The 13882-nt window shown below is 64.2% G+C and overlaps 1 protein-coding gene across 2 annotated transcripts; it reads left to right on the top strand.

Annotated features, from left to right (window-relative positions):
• Positions 1 to 43: 43 nt before the first annotated feature.
• On the top strand, positions 44 to 8629 carry LOC109286052 (uncharacterized). 2 transcript variants are annotated; one of them, XM_059718650.1, is made up of 10 exons: positions 44 to 668; positions 1442 to 1694; positions 4639 to 4728; positions 5032 to 5263; positions 6075 to 6218; positions 6810 to 6944; positions 7147 to 7328; positions 7805 to 7907; positions 8074 to 8215; positions 8463 to 8629. In XM_059718650.1, exons 5-10 carry the CDS (start codon positions 6200 to 6202, stop codon positions 8509 to 8511), a joined length of 630 nt encoding a protein of 209 aa, XP_059574633.1. In that variant the 5' UTR covers positions 44 to 668; positions 1442 to 1694; positions 4639 to 4728; positions 5032 to 5263; positions 6075 to 6199; the 3' UTR covers positions 8512 to 8629. The 2 variants fall into 2 exon arrangements, with proteins under 2 accessions (XP_059574633.1, XP_059574634.1); XM_059718651.1 differs by lacking the exons at positions 44 to 668; positions 1442 to 1694 and adding an exon at positions 4276 to 4432.
• Positions 8630 to 13882: the final 5253 nt, after the last annotated feature.

Below are 13882 nucleotides of genomic sequence, written 5' to 3'. Positions count from 1 at the left end.
GACCCCGGGGTGGGGCCTGGACGCCTGGGTACTTTCCCTGCCGGGGGGAGAGCAGACGCCTGGGTTCTCTGGGAGGGGAGGAGGGCTGGGGAGTGGGAGAGACCCCAGGTGTCTGGCTCTCTGCCCCCCCACCCCTGCTGTCACCCTCCAGCCATCATGCCTTGCCCAGAGAACCCAGGTGTCTGGGCTCTAACCAGTGCCCTCCACTACCCTCCCCGTGCCCTTGTCGGGTCCTTATCGGGGCCGTGTTATCGGACACGGGACACAGGACACGCACAGGGCTGTGGGGGTGGGAACATGAGTGTACATGGAACCTAGTTGTCGGGGACACGCACACAAGCATGCACGCACGCGTGCGCACATACACCCCCCCACCCCACACACACACCCTTGGGCCTTGTCCATGGCACTTCTCCCCCCCACAAGGAACCCAGGCGTCCGGCCTCCCAGTCCACCCCCCACCCCCAGCTTCCTCATTCCCAATTAAAACCTGTGTGATGTCACTGGGGTTCCCCCCCACCCCAGTGCCCCCTGGGGCAGAGGGGCCAGGCAGAGGAGAGGAAGGTTTGGACACTTGGCAAGTTCCTAATTCACTTCCTCTTCATAGGGGTGATCCCAGCTCTCTCCCTCACCCCAGACTGGGACCAGCTGACTGGACAACATGCCCGGTGAGTCACGGTGCATGGCACCTCCCCAGAGCTGGGCACAACTGGGGACCAGGAGAGGCCTCTCTGCCCCTGAAGGGGCATTGCACTTGGCTGGGCCCCTGTGTCCCCACCCCAGAGCTAGGCACATGTCGGCCTCTCTATGGGGTGTTAAACTTGGAAAGTCCCTCTCTGCTCCACCCCAGAGCTGCGTGCATCTCAGCCTTCCTCACTGGGTGTTATACTTGGCTATTTCCCATCTGTTCCACCCCAGAGCTGGGCACACCTCTGCCCTCCCTATTGGGTGTTATAGTTGGCTGTTCCCCACTTGTTCCACCCCAGAGCTGGGCACATCTCAGCCCTCCTAAGCTGGTGTTATACTTGGTTGTTTTCCCCACCCCAGAGCTGGCTGCATTCCAGCCCTTTCCATTGGGTGTTATAATTGCCCATTTCCCATCTGTTCTGCCCCAGAGGTGGGCACACCTCAGCCCTCCCCACTGAATGTTGTACTGAGCCATCCCTGCTCTGTCGTAGCCCAGAGCTGGGCGCATCTCATTACTCTGAAACCTGTGTTACATTTGGCTGTTTTCCCAACCCCAGGGCTGGGCACACCACAGCTCTCCCCCATGTGTTATACTTGGCTGTTCCCCACTTGTACCCCAGAGCTGGGCACATTGCAGCCCTCCTAAGCCAGTGTTATAATATACTTGGCTGTTATCCCCACCCCAGACCTGGGTGTATCTCAGCTCTCCACACTGAGTGTTATACTCAGTCATCCCCTCTCTGTTCCACCCCAGAGCTGGACACATCTCATCCCCAATCACCCGCTTTGGAGCACATGCCTGGGCCCAGCTGTGGTTTTTATTGGCAGAGTCCAACCCCCGTGGGGGGGGACACAGCCCCCACTGGGACCCCCCTTAGGCGGAGAAGAGGTGTGATGAAGACGATGGTGAGGATGATGGTGAGGAAGATGCCGAGGCCCAGAGCCACATGATTGATGACCCAGGCCCATGCCAAGCTGCGCTGCACCCTTTCTACATCACCCACCAGGTTGGCATCCCGGGTCTGCGGGGAGAGAACAGTGCGCCCGGACGCCTGGGTTCCTTGGCCCCCTGGTCTCATGCCAGGGGCCCCTCCCCGATTTGGAGAGACCCCAGGCGTCTGGTTCCCCAGTGATCCCTGCTCTCACCCCCAGACCCCCTCCCCTCCCCTCCCCTCCCCTCCCCGGGAACCCAGGAGTCGGGGCTCCCAGCCCCCCCTCAAAGAACCCAGGCATCCAGGTTCCTCTGCTCCCCTCCCCCAGCCACCCCTCCCTTCTCAAACCTGGAGAGAGCCCAGGTGTCCAGCCCCCAGCCCCCCTGCTCGCACCCCCCAACCCCAGAGAGCCCGGCCCCCTGGGCTCCCAGCACCCCTGCTCCCACCCTGGACCCCCAGTGCCCAGAGAACCCAGGAGTGCGGGCCCTACCTGCAGGGAGTAGAGCAGGGCCACCAGCCCCAGGGGCAGGCAGCAGCATACAGTGGTCACTGGCAAGTAGGGCAGGTAGTCGGGGGCCTGGGCGGGGGGCAGGTAGGGAGGGGGTGGGGGGCAGGAGGGCACCTGTGGGGGCCTTGGCATCTGGCTGCACCATGACCATGTCCATGCTCATCTTCCTCCTTCCCTGCCCCGGGCTCGGCTCCTTCCTCCTGGGGTTGCCTCATCCTGGCTATGCCCAGGCAGAGAAGTCAGGCGTCCCGGTGGGCAGCCCCCACCCCAGTTGGGCAGCCCCCACCCCGGTGAACCCAGGCATCCGGGATCCCAGCCCTCCTGCGGTCACCCCCAGGCCCCAGAGAACCCAGGAGTCCGCCGGGCTCCCTGCCCTGCCCTGCCCTGCCCTGCCCTGCCCTGCTCTGCTCTACTCTACTCTTACCCTGCCAGATAACCCAGACATCCAGGGGTCCTAGCCCCACCCCCGCTCTCACCCCTCAGCACCCATTCCCTACCCAGATAACCCAGGCATCCAGGGGTCCTAGCCCCCCCCACTCTCACCCCTCAGCTCCCATCCCCTACCCAGAGAACCCAGGCGTCCAGGCTCCCACCCCCCTGCTCTCAGCCCCTGGGCTAAAGAGCCATAGAGGACCCAGGTGCTTGGGCCGGGGACAGGGCCCACGAAGTGCCGGGAGTCAACCCCAGTTGCCCGTGCACCAGGCCGGGGCGCCAGGCTGGGCCCCGACTCCTGGGTTCTCGGGGGGTTGGGAGCCCGGACACCTGGGTTCTCTGCAGCTCTGGGGGTTGAGTGGGGGGCTTAGGGACTGAGAGCAGGGGGTGCTGGGGGCCCAGACCCCTGGGTTTGCTGGGAGGCAAGGGGGAAGGTGGGGGTGGGGCTGGGAGCCCCGACACCTGGGTTTTCTGATGGGTTGAGAGCAGGGGGGTTCAGCTCAGGCCCCAGTGGAGATGACTTATGCTGTGGGGGGGGCATTGGGTCCGGCAGCTTGTATGGTGGCCAGCAACAGGTGGTTTGGGGGTCCCAGGGGCTCAAGGTGTCCCAAGAGAGTGGAGTCAGGCAGGGATTTGGGCTGTCTCTCCTGGGGGATGGACAGATGAGGGGTGGGGGAAGAGGGCTGGGTGGTGACTCAGCCCTGTCCCTTGTCCATCTGTGCCCCCCCCATGATGTCACCGGTTGTCTTTGCATCTATTTTTAGTCCCCCAGACAATGGGCGCTTCCTGCCCCCCCCTGCAACCCCCCCCCCCCCCCCCCCCCCGCAGCCCTCCGCCTCCAGTGGTGCAGTTGGGACAGGCTTCATCCCGGGGCTGGAGTGTGGGCATGGGGTGCCAGGCTGGGCCTGGATGCCTGGGTTCTCGGGGGTGTGGGGGAGCAGAGGGGCTGGGAGCCTGGATGCCCGGGGTCTCGGGGGTGGTGGGGGTGACAGCACCAGCTCTGGGAGGGGAGTGGGGACTGTGGGGATCAGTGGGGGGGGCTGGGGGCGCCTGGATGCCTGGGTCCTGGTGCGTGCGTCAGGGGTGGGGGTGCGGGAGGATGTTTGTGTCTCAGGCATTGTCTGTTTATCTGGGCTGGGTCCCTATAGCTTCCCCGCCTCATCCCTCCCAGTCTCAACCAGTAAGACCCAGTTCCTCCCAGTCTCTCCCCCTGTGCTCATTTCCAAGGCCTGCCCCCCCTGCCCTGCTCCAGGGGAGACCGCCCAGTTCCCCCCCTCCCCCCACCCCTGCTACTGGGAGGAGGCCTCCCCATACTGGGCACCAGCTTGGGGGCCACCCAGTGTGGCTGGGAGCCTGGATGCCTGGTTGCTCTGTGGGGGATGAGAGGGTTGTTGGGGATTGAAGTGGGGGGGTTTGGGAGTCTGCACGCCTGGGTCCCAATGTGGATATTCAGGTCCTCCTCTGGGTGGGAAATACCCCCAGCCTGGCCCCCCGCAGCAAGGCAGGGGCTGGTTCAGGTTGTGGGGTATGTACAGTGCTTGGAGCCAGGGGTCAAGGTCACCAGCTGGGAGCTGGGCAGGGCTCCTCCCCTCCCCACCCGCCAGGAAACCATCATGGGCCTCGGCCCTGGGCCTGGCGCCAGGGAGCTGCGTCCGACTGCAGCCACAGCACGTGCAGGGGAAGAAACCAGGCATTCAGGACACACACACACACACACACACACACAAAACCCAGGCGTCTGCCCTCCCCCCGCTGGACGGGGGTGGGGGCTCCGGGCATTTATACTCATCCCTGTCCAGGCTCCGGCAGCACTGAGCTGACCCCATGCCTGGCAGGATGGGACCCCTCCTCCTCCTCCTCCTCCTCTTGCCCGGTGAGGACAGCCCGGGCACCTGGGTCTGCTCTCAGGCACCTGTCTCCGGGTGGTCGACCAGTGGTGCAGCTCTCTGGGAGAGCCTGAGTGTCCGGGCTCTAGACCCCTCTAATGTCACCCCACCAGGCTCCCCTCTCTCCTCCCAGAGCTGGGGAGGACCCAGGCGTCCGGGCGCTGCGGTACTGACCCCTTTCACTCCCCCCCAGAGTGGGTGCATGGCAGCCCTGGGACCCTGGAGATCATCCCGGCTGACGGTGCTGTGGAGCTTGGAAACGAGACCTTCTTCCTGTGCCAGGGTGAGTGCGGGGCACGGGGCCCCCTCCTCCCGGCTCCCGTCCCCCCATCCCTCCCTCCATCCCTCATCCATTTCTATAACTATCCCTCCCTCCATCTATCTCTGTAACCATCCATCCATCCATCCCTCCATCCATCCCTCCATCCATCAACATGGCTACATCCATGCATTTCTATGACCTTCTCTCCATCCATCCATCCATCCATCTCCATGTCCATCTGTCCACCTCCATATCTATTTATCTGTCTATCTATCCCCCCTACCCCCCGGTGTGACGCCCTCATTCCCTCCCCGGTGCTGGCAGTGCGTGGCGGGGGCGAGGCAAGCCCGATGTGGCTGGGCCCGGATGAGGCCATGGTGCCAGAGGGGGACCACAGCGCCGAGGCGGGGCCGTTCCGGCAGCGGCGGGTTGACGAGCGCCGCGCTGAGCTGCATGTGATGCTGACGGTGCCGGGGCAGGGCGGGCGCTTCCAGTGCCAAGGGCGCCTTTGACTCTGGGGATGACGTTGCTGCCAACATCGACATCCGCCCTGCTGGTGAGAGCTGGGTGCTACGGCCCCATATGGACCGGGGCCCCTCAGGCATCATATTATAAGGGTCCCTGGGCCTTATAGTCCCATAGGGACTGGGGTCCCCCAAGCATCATAGCCCCCTATAGACTGGGGACCCTGGGGCCCTATAGCTCCGTATGGACAGGGGGCCTGGGGCCATATAGCCTCATATGAACGGGAGGTCCTTAAGCATCATATATGAGGGTCCCTGGGCCTTACAGGCCCGTAAGGATTGGGGTCCACCAGGCATCATAGCCCCATATGGATCAGTGTCTCTGGGCTGTATAGCCCTGTATGGTCCCTGGGCTCTATAGCCCTGTAGGGACCAGAGGCCATCAGGCATCATATATAAGACCCCCTGAGCCTTATAGTCCCATAAGGACTGAGGTCCTCCAAGCATCACAGCCCCATATGGGTCTCGGGGCAGTATAGTCCCATATGGACTGGGGTCCCAGGGCCCTATAGCCCTGTATAGACCAGAGGCCCTGAGGCATCATATACAGCAGTCCTGGGGCCCTATAGCCCCATAGGGATTGGGGTCCCCCAAGCTTCACAGCCTCATAGGGACCAAGGTTCCTGGGCCCAATAGGCCTGTATGGACCAGAATTGCCGGTATGAATAGTGGGCAGGGCTTACAGCAGCGGGGCCGGGGGAAATGGATGGGAACTGGGCGGGGGCCGAGGGTGGTGGGCGGGGCTACATAGCAGGGGCAGGGCCTATGCAAAGTAGCTGGAGGCTGCTGCTGCCCCAGCCCTCATGCCCCTCCCCTGCTTATTGCCCCCCGGGCCGCTTGCAGAGGACCCCCAGATCGTGGCCCTGACCCCAGCGCTGGAGGTGGCCGAAGGGGCCGCAGCCGAGGTCAAATGTGAGGTCACGGGGACCCCAACCCCCACTGTGACCTGGGAGCGCGGAGGGCGTGACATGGCCACCTTGGGGGACCGTGAGTGATGGGGGGCGGGGCAGGGCGGGGCGGGGTGGGGCGGGGCAGGGCAGGGCAGGGAGGGACATTATAGGATTGGGGGGTATGATAGGGGGGCCCAGGGAGGAGCATTATGGGATTGGGAGGATTGATGGAGTGGGGGCCCCCAGGAAGAGGCATTATGGGATGGGGAGGGCTATGATGGGGGAGCTCAAGGGAGGGGCATTATGGAGTTGTAGGGTCCAGGGGGCAGCTAGGGAGAGGCATTATGGGATTGGAGAGGGTTGATGGGGGGCTCCAGAGAAGGGCATTATGGGATTGAGGGGCTATGAGGGGGTGGGGGGCCACCCACAAAGCCCCAGGCCCCAGTTCTCTATGGAAATTCCCCCTCAGTCTCTACTGGTTTGTACTGGGAGCAGCCCCCAAGCACAGTCTTGGGGTCCCCCCCCTCACAACCAGGCCCTATCCTCCTGCTTGATTGACAGCTGCCCCCCATGGTGCTGTCTGCCCCCTGCCAGGCACCCACCCAAGGCGGGGCAGCAGAAGGGGGCAGGAGGGTCCCTCAAAGCCCCCTCGGGCCTGGGGGGTGATGTGTACGTGTGTGTGCCGCAGGCCGCCTGGTAGTGCAGGAGGGGACACTGGTTGTGGTGGCGGCGCAGCCGGGCGACGCTGGTGTCTACACGTGTCGCGGGCGCCAGGCCCGGCGTGGGCGTGAGGTCATGCGCACGGTCACGCTCAGCGTGCTCTGTGAGTGTGCGGGAAGGGAGGGGCACTGGGGTTCTTTGCAGGGGGTGGGGCTTTGGTGGGCCTCGATGCCCGTGTGGGGGCGGGGTTGTCCCGGATCCGGGGGGGTGCACGTGCGCTGGATAGGGCTGGGGCTTGGTGGACTAGGCCCAGGGGGGCAGAGCCAGGGGTTGGTGGGTCTGATCAGGCCCCACCCACGCCTCAGTTTCCCCCAGGATTGAGACCCCCCACAACAGCTCAGTCTGTGCCTGGCTGGGGACTCCTGTGACCGTGAACTTCACTGTCTGGGCCCACCCTGCCCCCACAGCCACTGTGGCCTGGCAGGGCAAGATCCTCGCCCTGCAGCCCCTGGGCCGGGATGGCGCCCGGCACCACTATGCCCTGCAGGTGAGTCTCCACAACACTACGGGGCTCAGGACATGTGTGCTTCTGGCATGCAACACCCCCCTCCCCACAGCCAGCAGGAGCCGCAGATACCCTGAATGCCTGGGTCCTCTGAGTGTGTGTGCGTGTGTCTGTGCACACTTGTGTGTCCCTTACACCTGGGTCCTGTGTGTACGTGTGTGTGTGCACAACGGTGTGTCCCAGATGCCTGGGTTCCATGTGCACGTGGCCCGGATGCCTGGGCTGTGTGTATGTATGTGTCCCAGACACCTGGGTCGTATGTGTATGTGTGTGTGCATGCATGTACATTTGTGTGTCCCAGACACCTGGGTTCCACATATGTGCATGTGCACATGCATGGCCCAGATGCCTGGGTTCTGCATGTGCCCCCCCACCACACACACAAGACCTGCCAGGCCTGGCAGGAGGAGGGGGGGGACCTCTGGGGCCCCACTTCCCACCTTGACCCGTGACTCCAGGTGACCCCCAAGACCCTGTGGGACTTCTCCTCGGAGCTGGTGCTGGAGGCCTCCAATGCAGTTGGGGCCGTGCACCATGCCCTGCGCCTGGAACAGGCAGAAGGTGAGAGCCCACCCCAGAGCCAGCCACATCTCAGCCCGTTCTACTTGGCCAGAGTCGGCTGCACCCCAGATTGGGAGCGGGGTGTGCAAAACCCAGGCGTCTGGGCCCCTCCAGGAGCTGGGGTGAATCCAGGTGTCTGGCCCTAGCTCTGCCCTCCCTCCCACAGGCTGGAGGCTGCCCCCAGGGTCCGTGGCTGGGCTGGTGGCCTCCATCTTCCTCCTTGTCCTGCTGGGCCTGGACCTCGGCTGCTGCTTGCGGAAGGGCCGCGGGGTCCTGGCTTGGACCCGAGACCGGCTGCGGCACAGTGGGTGAGTGCAGGTGCAGAGTTTATAGGGGCCTAGGGGGTGGAGCTAATAGGGACCCCAGGGGAGTGGGGTCAAAGTCTGAGAGGCGGGGCCAGGGGAGAGCTGGGTGGAGGGGTTTAGGAGCTTGGGGATAGAGGGGTAAGGGTGAGTGAGGTTTGCTGGGGGCAGGGCTTGCTTGGGGGTGGGGCTTGGGAGGCCCCGCCCTCCCCCACGCCCTGTTCTCATTGGCTCGTCCATTTCCTGCCACCAGCAAGGCCCCGGGGCAGTCAGTCGTGAACGTGTCTAGCCTCGACGCCTGAGCCGGGAGGGAACCCAGGAGTCCGGGGACCTGCCCCCGGCCCCATGCCTGTCCTGGAGCTGCTGAGAACCCGGGCATCTGGGCCACTCTGGCTCTCAATAAAGCTATTCCTGACCCTGCTGCTGTCTCGTGGCTCTTTGCTCCGTGCCCGGCACTGTACCTGGCCCTCCAGAGGTAGCCGCATTTCCACCCTCCACCCCGTCCTTCCCATCCCCTCCCCTTGCCTCCCGCTGGTGTTGAGCATCTGCCCTCCCCTCACACCCAGAGAACCCAGGCGTCCACCCCCTACTCAGTGACCCACAAGATGTGACCAAGGACCCCCCGCATTCGTCTGTGGTTTTATTTGGTTTGATAACAGCCCCCCATGCTGCATTACACTCAGCCAGTCTCTGGCTCCACGCCAGAGCTGGCTCCATCCCCTGGCTGGTTTGCTTCCATCCATGAGCTGTTACACTTGGCCAGTACCCAGTGGATGCCCCCCAGAGCTGGCTGCATCTTGGCACTGGGTAAGTCCCCCCCCATTTGCAGAGCAGTGTTATGCTCAGCACTTCCTAAGCTGCTTCCCACCCCAGAGCTGGCTGCAACTCCCAGAGCTAGCTTGATCCCCTGCCTGAGTTGCATTACACTTGGACGGTATCCAGCGGATCCACCCCAGAGCTGCCTGCAACCCCCAGAGTTGGCTTGATCCCCTCCCTCAGCTGTGTGATACTTGGCTGATCCCCAATGGATCCACCCCAGAACTAGTTGCATCTCCACCCCAGATATGCTTGTGTCCCCCCTACCCCAAGTGCAGTGTTACACTTAGCCCTTTCTAAGCTGCTCCCCATCAGAGCTGGCTGCATCTTGGCACCAAGCGACCCCCACCTCAAAAATGACCCCCTTCCCCCGTTATGGATATGGGGTAACTCCAACGCCTCCATCTGAGGCAGCCCCCGTCCCTGACCCCCACGTTCCAGATAAGGAGGCTGCAGTTGCCCTTGAGGTCACTGAGGAAGGAGACCCCGGAGGCCAAGACCGGCTGCGCAGCAGCCCTGACCTGGGCCAGCTCCATGCCGTTGTAGCCGCGGGTCTGGGGGTCCCAGCGGAGGTCCCAGTACAAGACAAGGGTCTGCACGAGCCCTGGGCTGGCACCGGTGAAGGGGGCGAAGCAGACCTGGTAGTGGCACGGGATCTACAGGTAGGTGCCCAGCCAGGCCAGCAGCATCGCGGGCATCTCCATGGTGTGCTGGCATCCGCCCAGGGTGCCTGGGGGCATGAGGGGGTGGGTACAGCACCTGGCACAGCCCCAATCCTCACCCATGGGAAGCGTACAGTGCCCGGTGTGGGGGGCAAAGGCACCTGGGAGGTAGCAGGGCACAGAGGAGACGCCACATGGTCCCCCAGTGCCATTCAAGGCCACTCACCAGTAGGACTCGGGGGAGGGGGGGCACCAGGCTGGCAGACAAGATGCAGAAAAGCTGAGGCTGAGGGGGATCACACCACACAACCAGGTGGAATGGAGGGGACGTGTCCTTGCCCTCGAGACTCCAGGCTGTGCAGCAGTAGGTGCCCGATGCCGAGGCTGTGAAGGCCAGCTTGGGGCCCTGCTCTCCTAGTACTTCCCAGTCCCGGGTCCAGCAGTACTGGAAGATGTGGGGGGTTGGTGCCCTTGGGGACGTTGCAGCGCAGCCGCATGGGCCACCCCTCAGGCACCATTGACCTCAGTGTTGCCGTCAGCATAACGTCCCTTGGTGGGTCTGCGGGGGGGCGTACTATACCCAGCAGAACCACCCCAGAGCTGGGTGCCTCATCAGGCCAAAGCAAGCCAGGGATCCCAGCTGGGGCAGGGATGGGGTGGGCAGGCCTTCTGGTGGTCATGCCTCTAGCCCCCACTTGGGGTGCTGGGCAGGGCCAAGGTTGGGTAAAAGCCTGAGCCTGGTATTGGAACCTGAAGGTGATGGACAAGCTGAGCTGGGCAGGGTTTGGGGTGATGGTCAGGTAGGTCCATGCCTGGGTTGGCTGAGTGCCTGAGCCTGGAGCTGGAAGGGGCGGGGCTTGAGGTGTTGGGCAGGCCATGGGTGCAGTGAGAGCCTGAGCCTGGTACTGAAAGGCGCAGGGCCTGAGGATGATGGGCAGGCTGGAGTGGGAGGGGCTTAGGGTGATGGACAGGATCTGGGTTGGGTGAGAGCCTGAGCCTGGGCCTGGAAGGGGAACCGAAGGATGACTGACAGGTAAAGTGGGTAGGGCCAGGGAGGTGGATGCCTGGCTTAGGTCAGAGTCTGAACCCATGGGGTACAAAGTGGGCGGGGCTTAGGCTGATAAACAGGCCTAGCTCTAGTGAGAGCCCGGTGCTGGAAGGGGGTGGGACTTGAGCTCACAAGGGGTGTGGTCTAGTGGCTGCTTGAGTCTGAGAGCCTGAGCACTGCCCCAGAAAGGGGGTGGAGCCTGTGTTGAAAGGGGCGGGGCCTGGCCTATTATTGACAGATGGGGAGCTGCCAGAATTGGCTGCCTGCCTCCTCCTGGTGCTGCCCAGGGCCAGAGCCAGAGGTTGACTGACAAGCTGGCAGCAGCACTCACAGCACAGCAAGGTTGAGGGGTGCGGAGCAGGTGGCGCCAAGGCTATTGTGGGCCTGGCACACCTCGGGCGGGCTGGACATAGCTTCAGCTGGGCCCGATCCTGCCCTGGCAGCTCCCGCCCATCCTGGAACCAGTGGAAATCAGCAGCTGGCGGCTTGGCCTGGCAGGAGCAGAGCAGAGCAGCACTGCGGGTGCCCTTGCGCCCACAGGCAGTGCCAACACCAGTGCCATAGCCCAGGGGACGTCTGCAATGAGGCGTGAGGGATACACAGCGGTGAGGGACAGGGCCCAGCTGTCCAGGCTTCCCCTACCACCCCCCACCTGTAATGCAGGTCCCACCCCCAGGGTCTTGCCCTGCCCCCTCACCACCTAGTTCCACCTCAGAGCTGGGCGCATCAGCGCAGCAGAAACCCAGGGCAGTCTCAAACTGGCGCACCCAGGTGGGCTGGGGGTTTCCCTGGTCACTCCCTACTAATTCAGGCCCTGCCCTCACCTACAGAGCACATGCAGCTCCAGGCACGCAGCGGGGGTGCTGGGGGCATCCAGGATGCAGGTGAGGGTGCAGCTGTGGTACCTGCACTGGAGGGTGACGTGCAGCTGGGCTGCGGTCTCAGCATTACACGTGTCCAGCCGTGCCCAGAATTGGGGCCAGGCCTAGGGGCCATGGAGGGCAGTTGTGGGGCAGGGAGCAGCACAGCTGGGTTGGGGCCCCCTCCCGCAGCTGCCCCGGATCATCCAGGCAGGGCATGGGGGAATCCACCGTGGGGGGCAGCACAAGTCAGGGCGACCGGATGCCTGGGTTTGCACCCCAGGGCCCAGATTCTTTGTCCCAGAGTGAGAGGGGGCTCAGACACCTGGGTTTGCACCCTAGGGTGGGAGGGGGAACAGACACCTGGGTTTGCACCCTAGGGTGGGAGGGGGAACAGACACCTGGGTTTGCTGCCCTGGAGTGGGGGGGGGGGCACCTAGGTTCTCTCCCTTGGGTGGGAGGGGGACCAGACACCTGGGTTCTTTGCCCCCAGGTGGGATGGGGCTCAGTGCCCGGACACTTGGGTTCTCTCCCCATCAGGGAATAGGATCCTGGTGGGGTTGGGGACCTGGACTCCTGCCTGGGGCAGGAGAGGGTTGGGTGGGCCGGAACACCTGGGTTCTCCCTGGGATGGAAGGGGGTTGGGGGGGCCCAGACACCTGGGGTCGTTCCCCAGGGCAGGAGGGGGCCTGGACACCTGGGTTCCCTCCCACTCTGGGATGGATATGGGGGCTGCAGTGAGGGGGAGAGAGCCGGGGTTCCCGGACACCTGGGTTCCCTCACCTGCCACCTCCACCTCGATCTCTATCCACCACTGGTGCCGCTCCTCATTTGGCCGCACCTTTCTCCCTGGGGGGTGGGTGGCGCTGACCCAGACCCCGTAGGTGCCACTGTCCCTGACCCCCATGTTCCAGATGAAGAGGCTGCAGTTGCCCTTGAGGTCACTGAGGAAGGAGACCCCGGAGGCCAAGACCGGCTGCACAGCGGCCCCGACCTGGGCCAGCTCCATGGCGTTGTAGCTGCGGATCTGGGGGTCCCAGAGGGGGTCCCAGGACAAGACAAGGTTCTGCACGAGCCCTGGGCTGGCACCAGTGAAGGGGGCGAAGCAGGCCTGGTAGTGGCACGGGATCTACAGGTAGGTGCCCAGCCAGGCCAGCAGCATCGCGGGCATCTCCATGGCGTGCTGGCACCCGCCCAGGGTGCCTGGGGGCACGAGGGGGTGGGCACAGCACCTGGCACACCCCCAATCCTGACCCATGGGGAACGTACAGTGCCCGGTGTGGGGGGCAAAGGCACCGGGGAGGAGCAGGGCACAGAGGAGAGGCCACATGGTGCTGCCAGGCCTGGGAAGGGGAGAAAAAATGTGTAATGGCTGGGGGGGACCCAGGTGTCAGGGGGGGCCTTTAGCCTCCCCTCCCTGCTGGGACCCCCCAAACTGGACTCCCATCCCACAGAACCCAGGTGTCCAGGCTCCCAGGTCCCTTGCTCTCTCACCCCCGCCCCCACACCCCAGAGAGCCCAGGGGTCCAGGCTCCCAGAACTGTCCCAGAGCTGCAGGGAACCCAGGCGTCCAGGCTCCTAACTCCCCTGGACCCCACTCCTCTCCCCAAGAACCCAGGCATCTGGGGTCCTAACTCCCCTCGACCCTGTTCCCCCCCGCCAGAGAGCCCAGGTGACAGGGCTCCCAGACCTCTCCCGGAGCTGGGGGGAACCCAGGCGTCCAGGAAAGGGAACCAGGAAATTGAGGAACTGGGGGTGGGAGGCAGAGTCCAAGGAGGGGCTGGGTGATCTGTGCCCCCTTCCTCCCCACCCTTGGTTGCCATGACACCAGCACCTTTGACACCCCCCCCTGCTTCCTAGAGGATGGATCCCACTGCTTCCACCAATCACTTGGGTGGGAGAAAGTGTCTTTATCTGGGCAAGAAGGGGGCCTCCCCTTTGGGGGTGTGGCCCAGAGGGGACCTCCTCCTGCTTGGGGGGGTGGAGCCAGAGCTTCTCCTCGGGAGGGGGTGGGGCTCTAGGACACTTGGGTTCTTCTCCAGCTGGGCAGGGCTTTGGGGTGAGAGCTGGGAGCCCGGGCGCCTGGGCTCTGCTCTGGGTGGGGGGCAGTGGGGCCGGGGACCCCTCTCCTCCAGAGCCACCGGTGTCCCATTCAGGCACCAACCAAGCCCCCACCTGCTTAGATACACCATCCCTGCCCCCCTCCACTTCCTGCCCTGGGGGCAGGATGGTGGGATCCCCCAGCAAGCCCCTCCCCCAGCAAGGGGCAGGGCCTGAGTTCCCCCCC

The sequence above is a fragment of the Alligator mississippiensis genome, chromosome 15 (assembly GCF_030867095.1).
Source record: "Alligator mississippiensis isolate rAllMis1 chromosome 15, rAllMis1, whole genome shotgun sequence".
Taxonomy (NCBI): domain Eukaryota; kingdom Metazoa; phylum Chordata; order Crocodylia; family Alligatoridae; genus Alligator; species Alligator mississippiensis.
The sequence above is the reverse complement of the archived record's forward strand: the minus strand, read 5'-3'. Positions and strand labels throughout refer to the sequence as shown.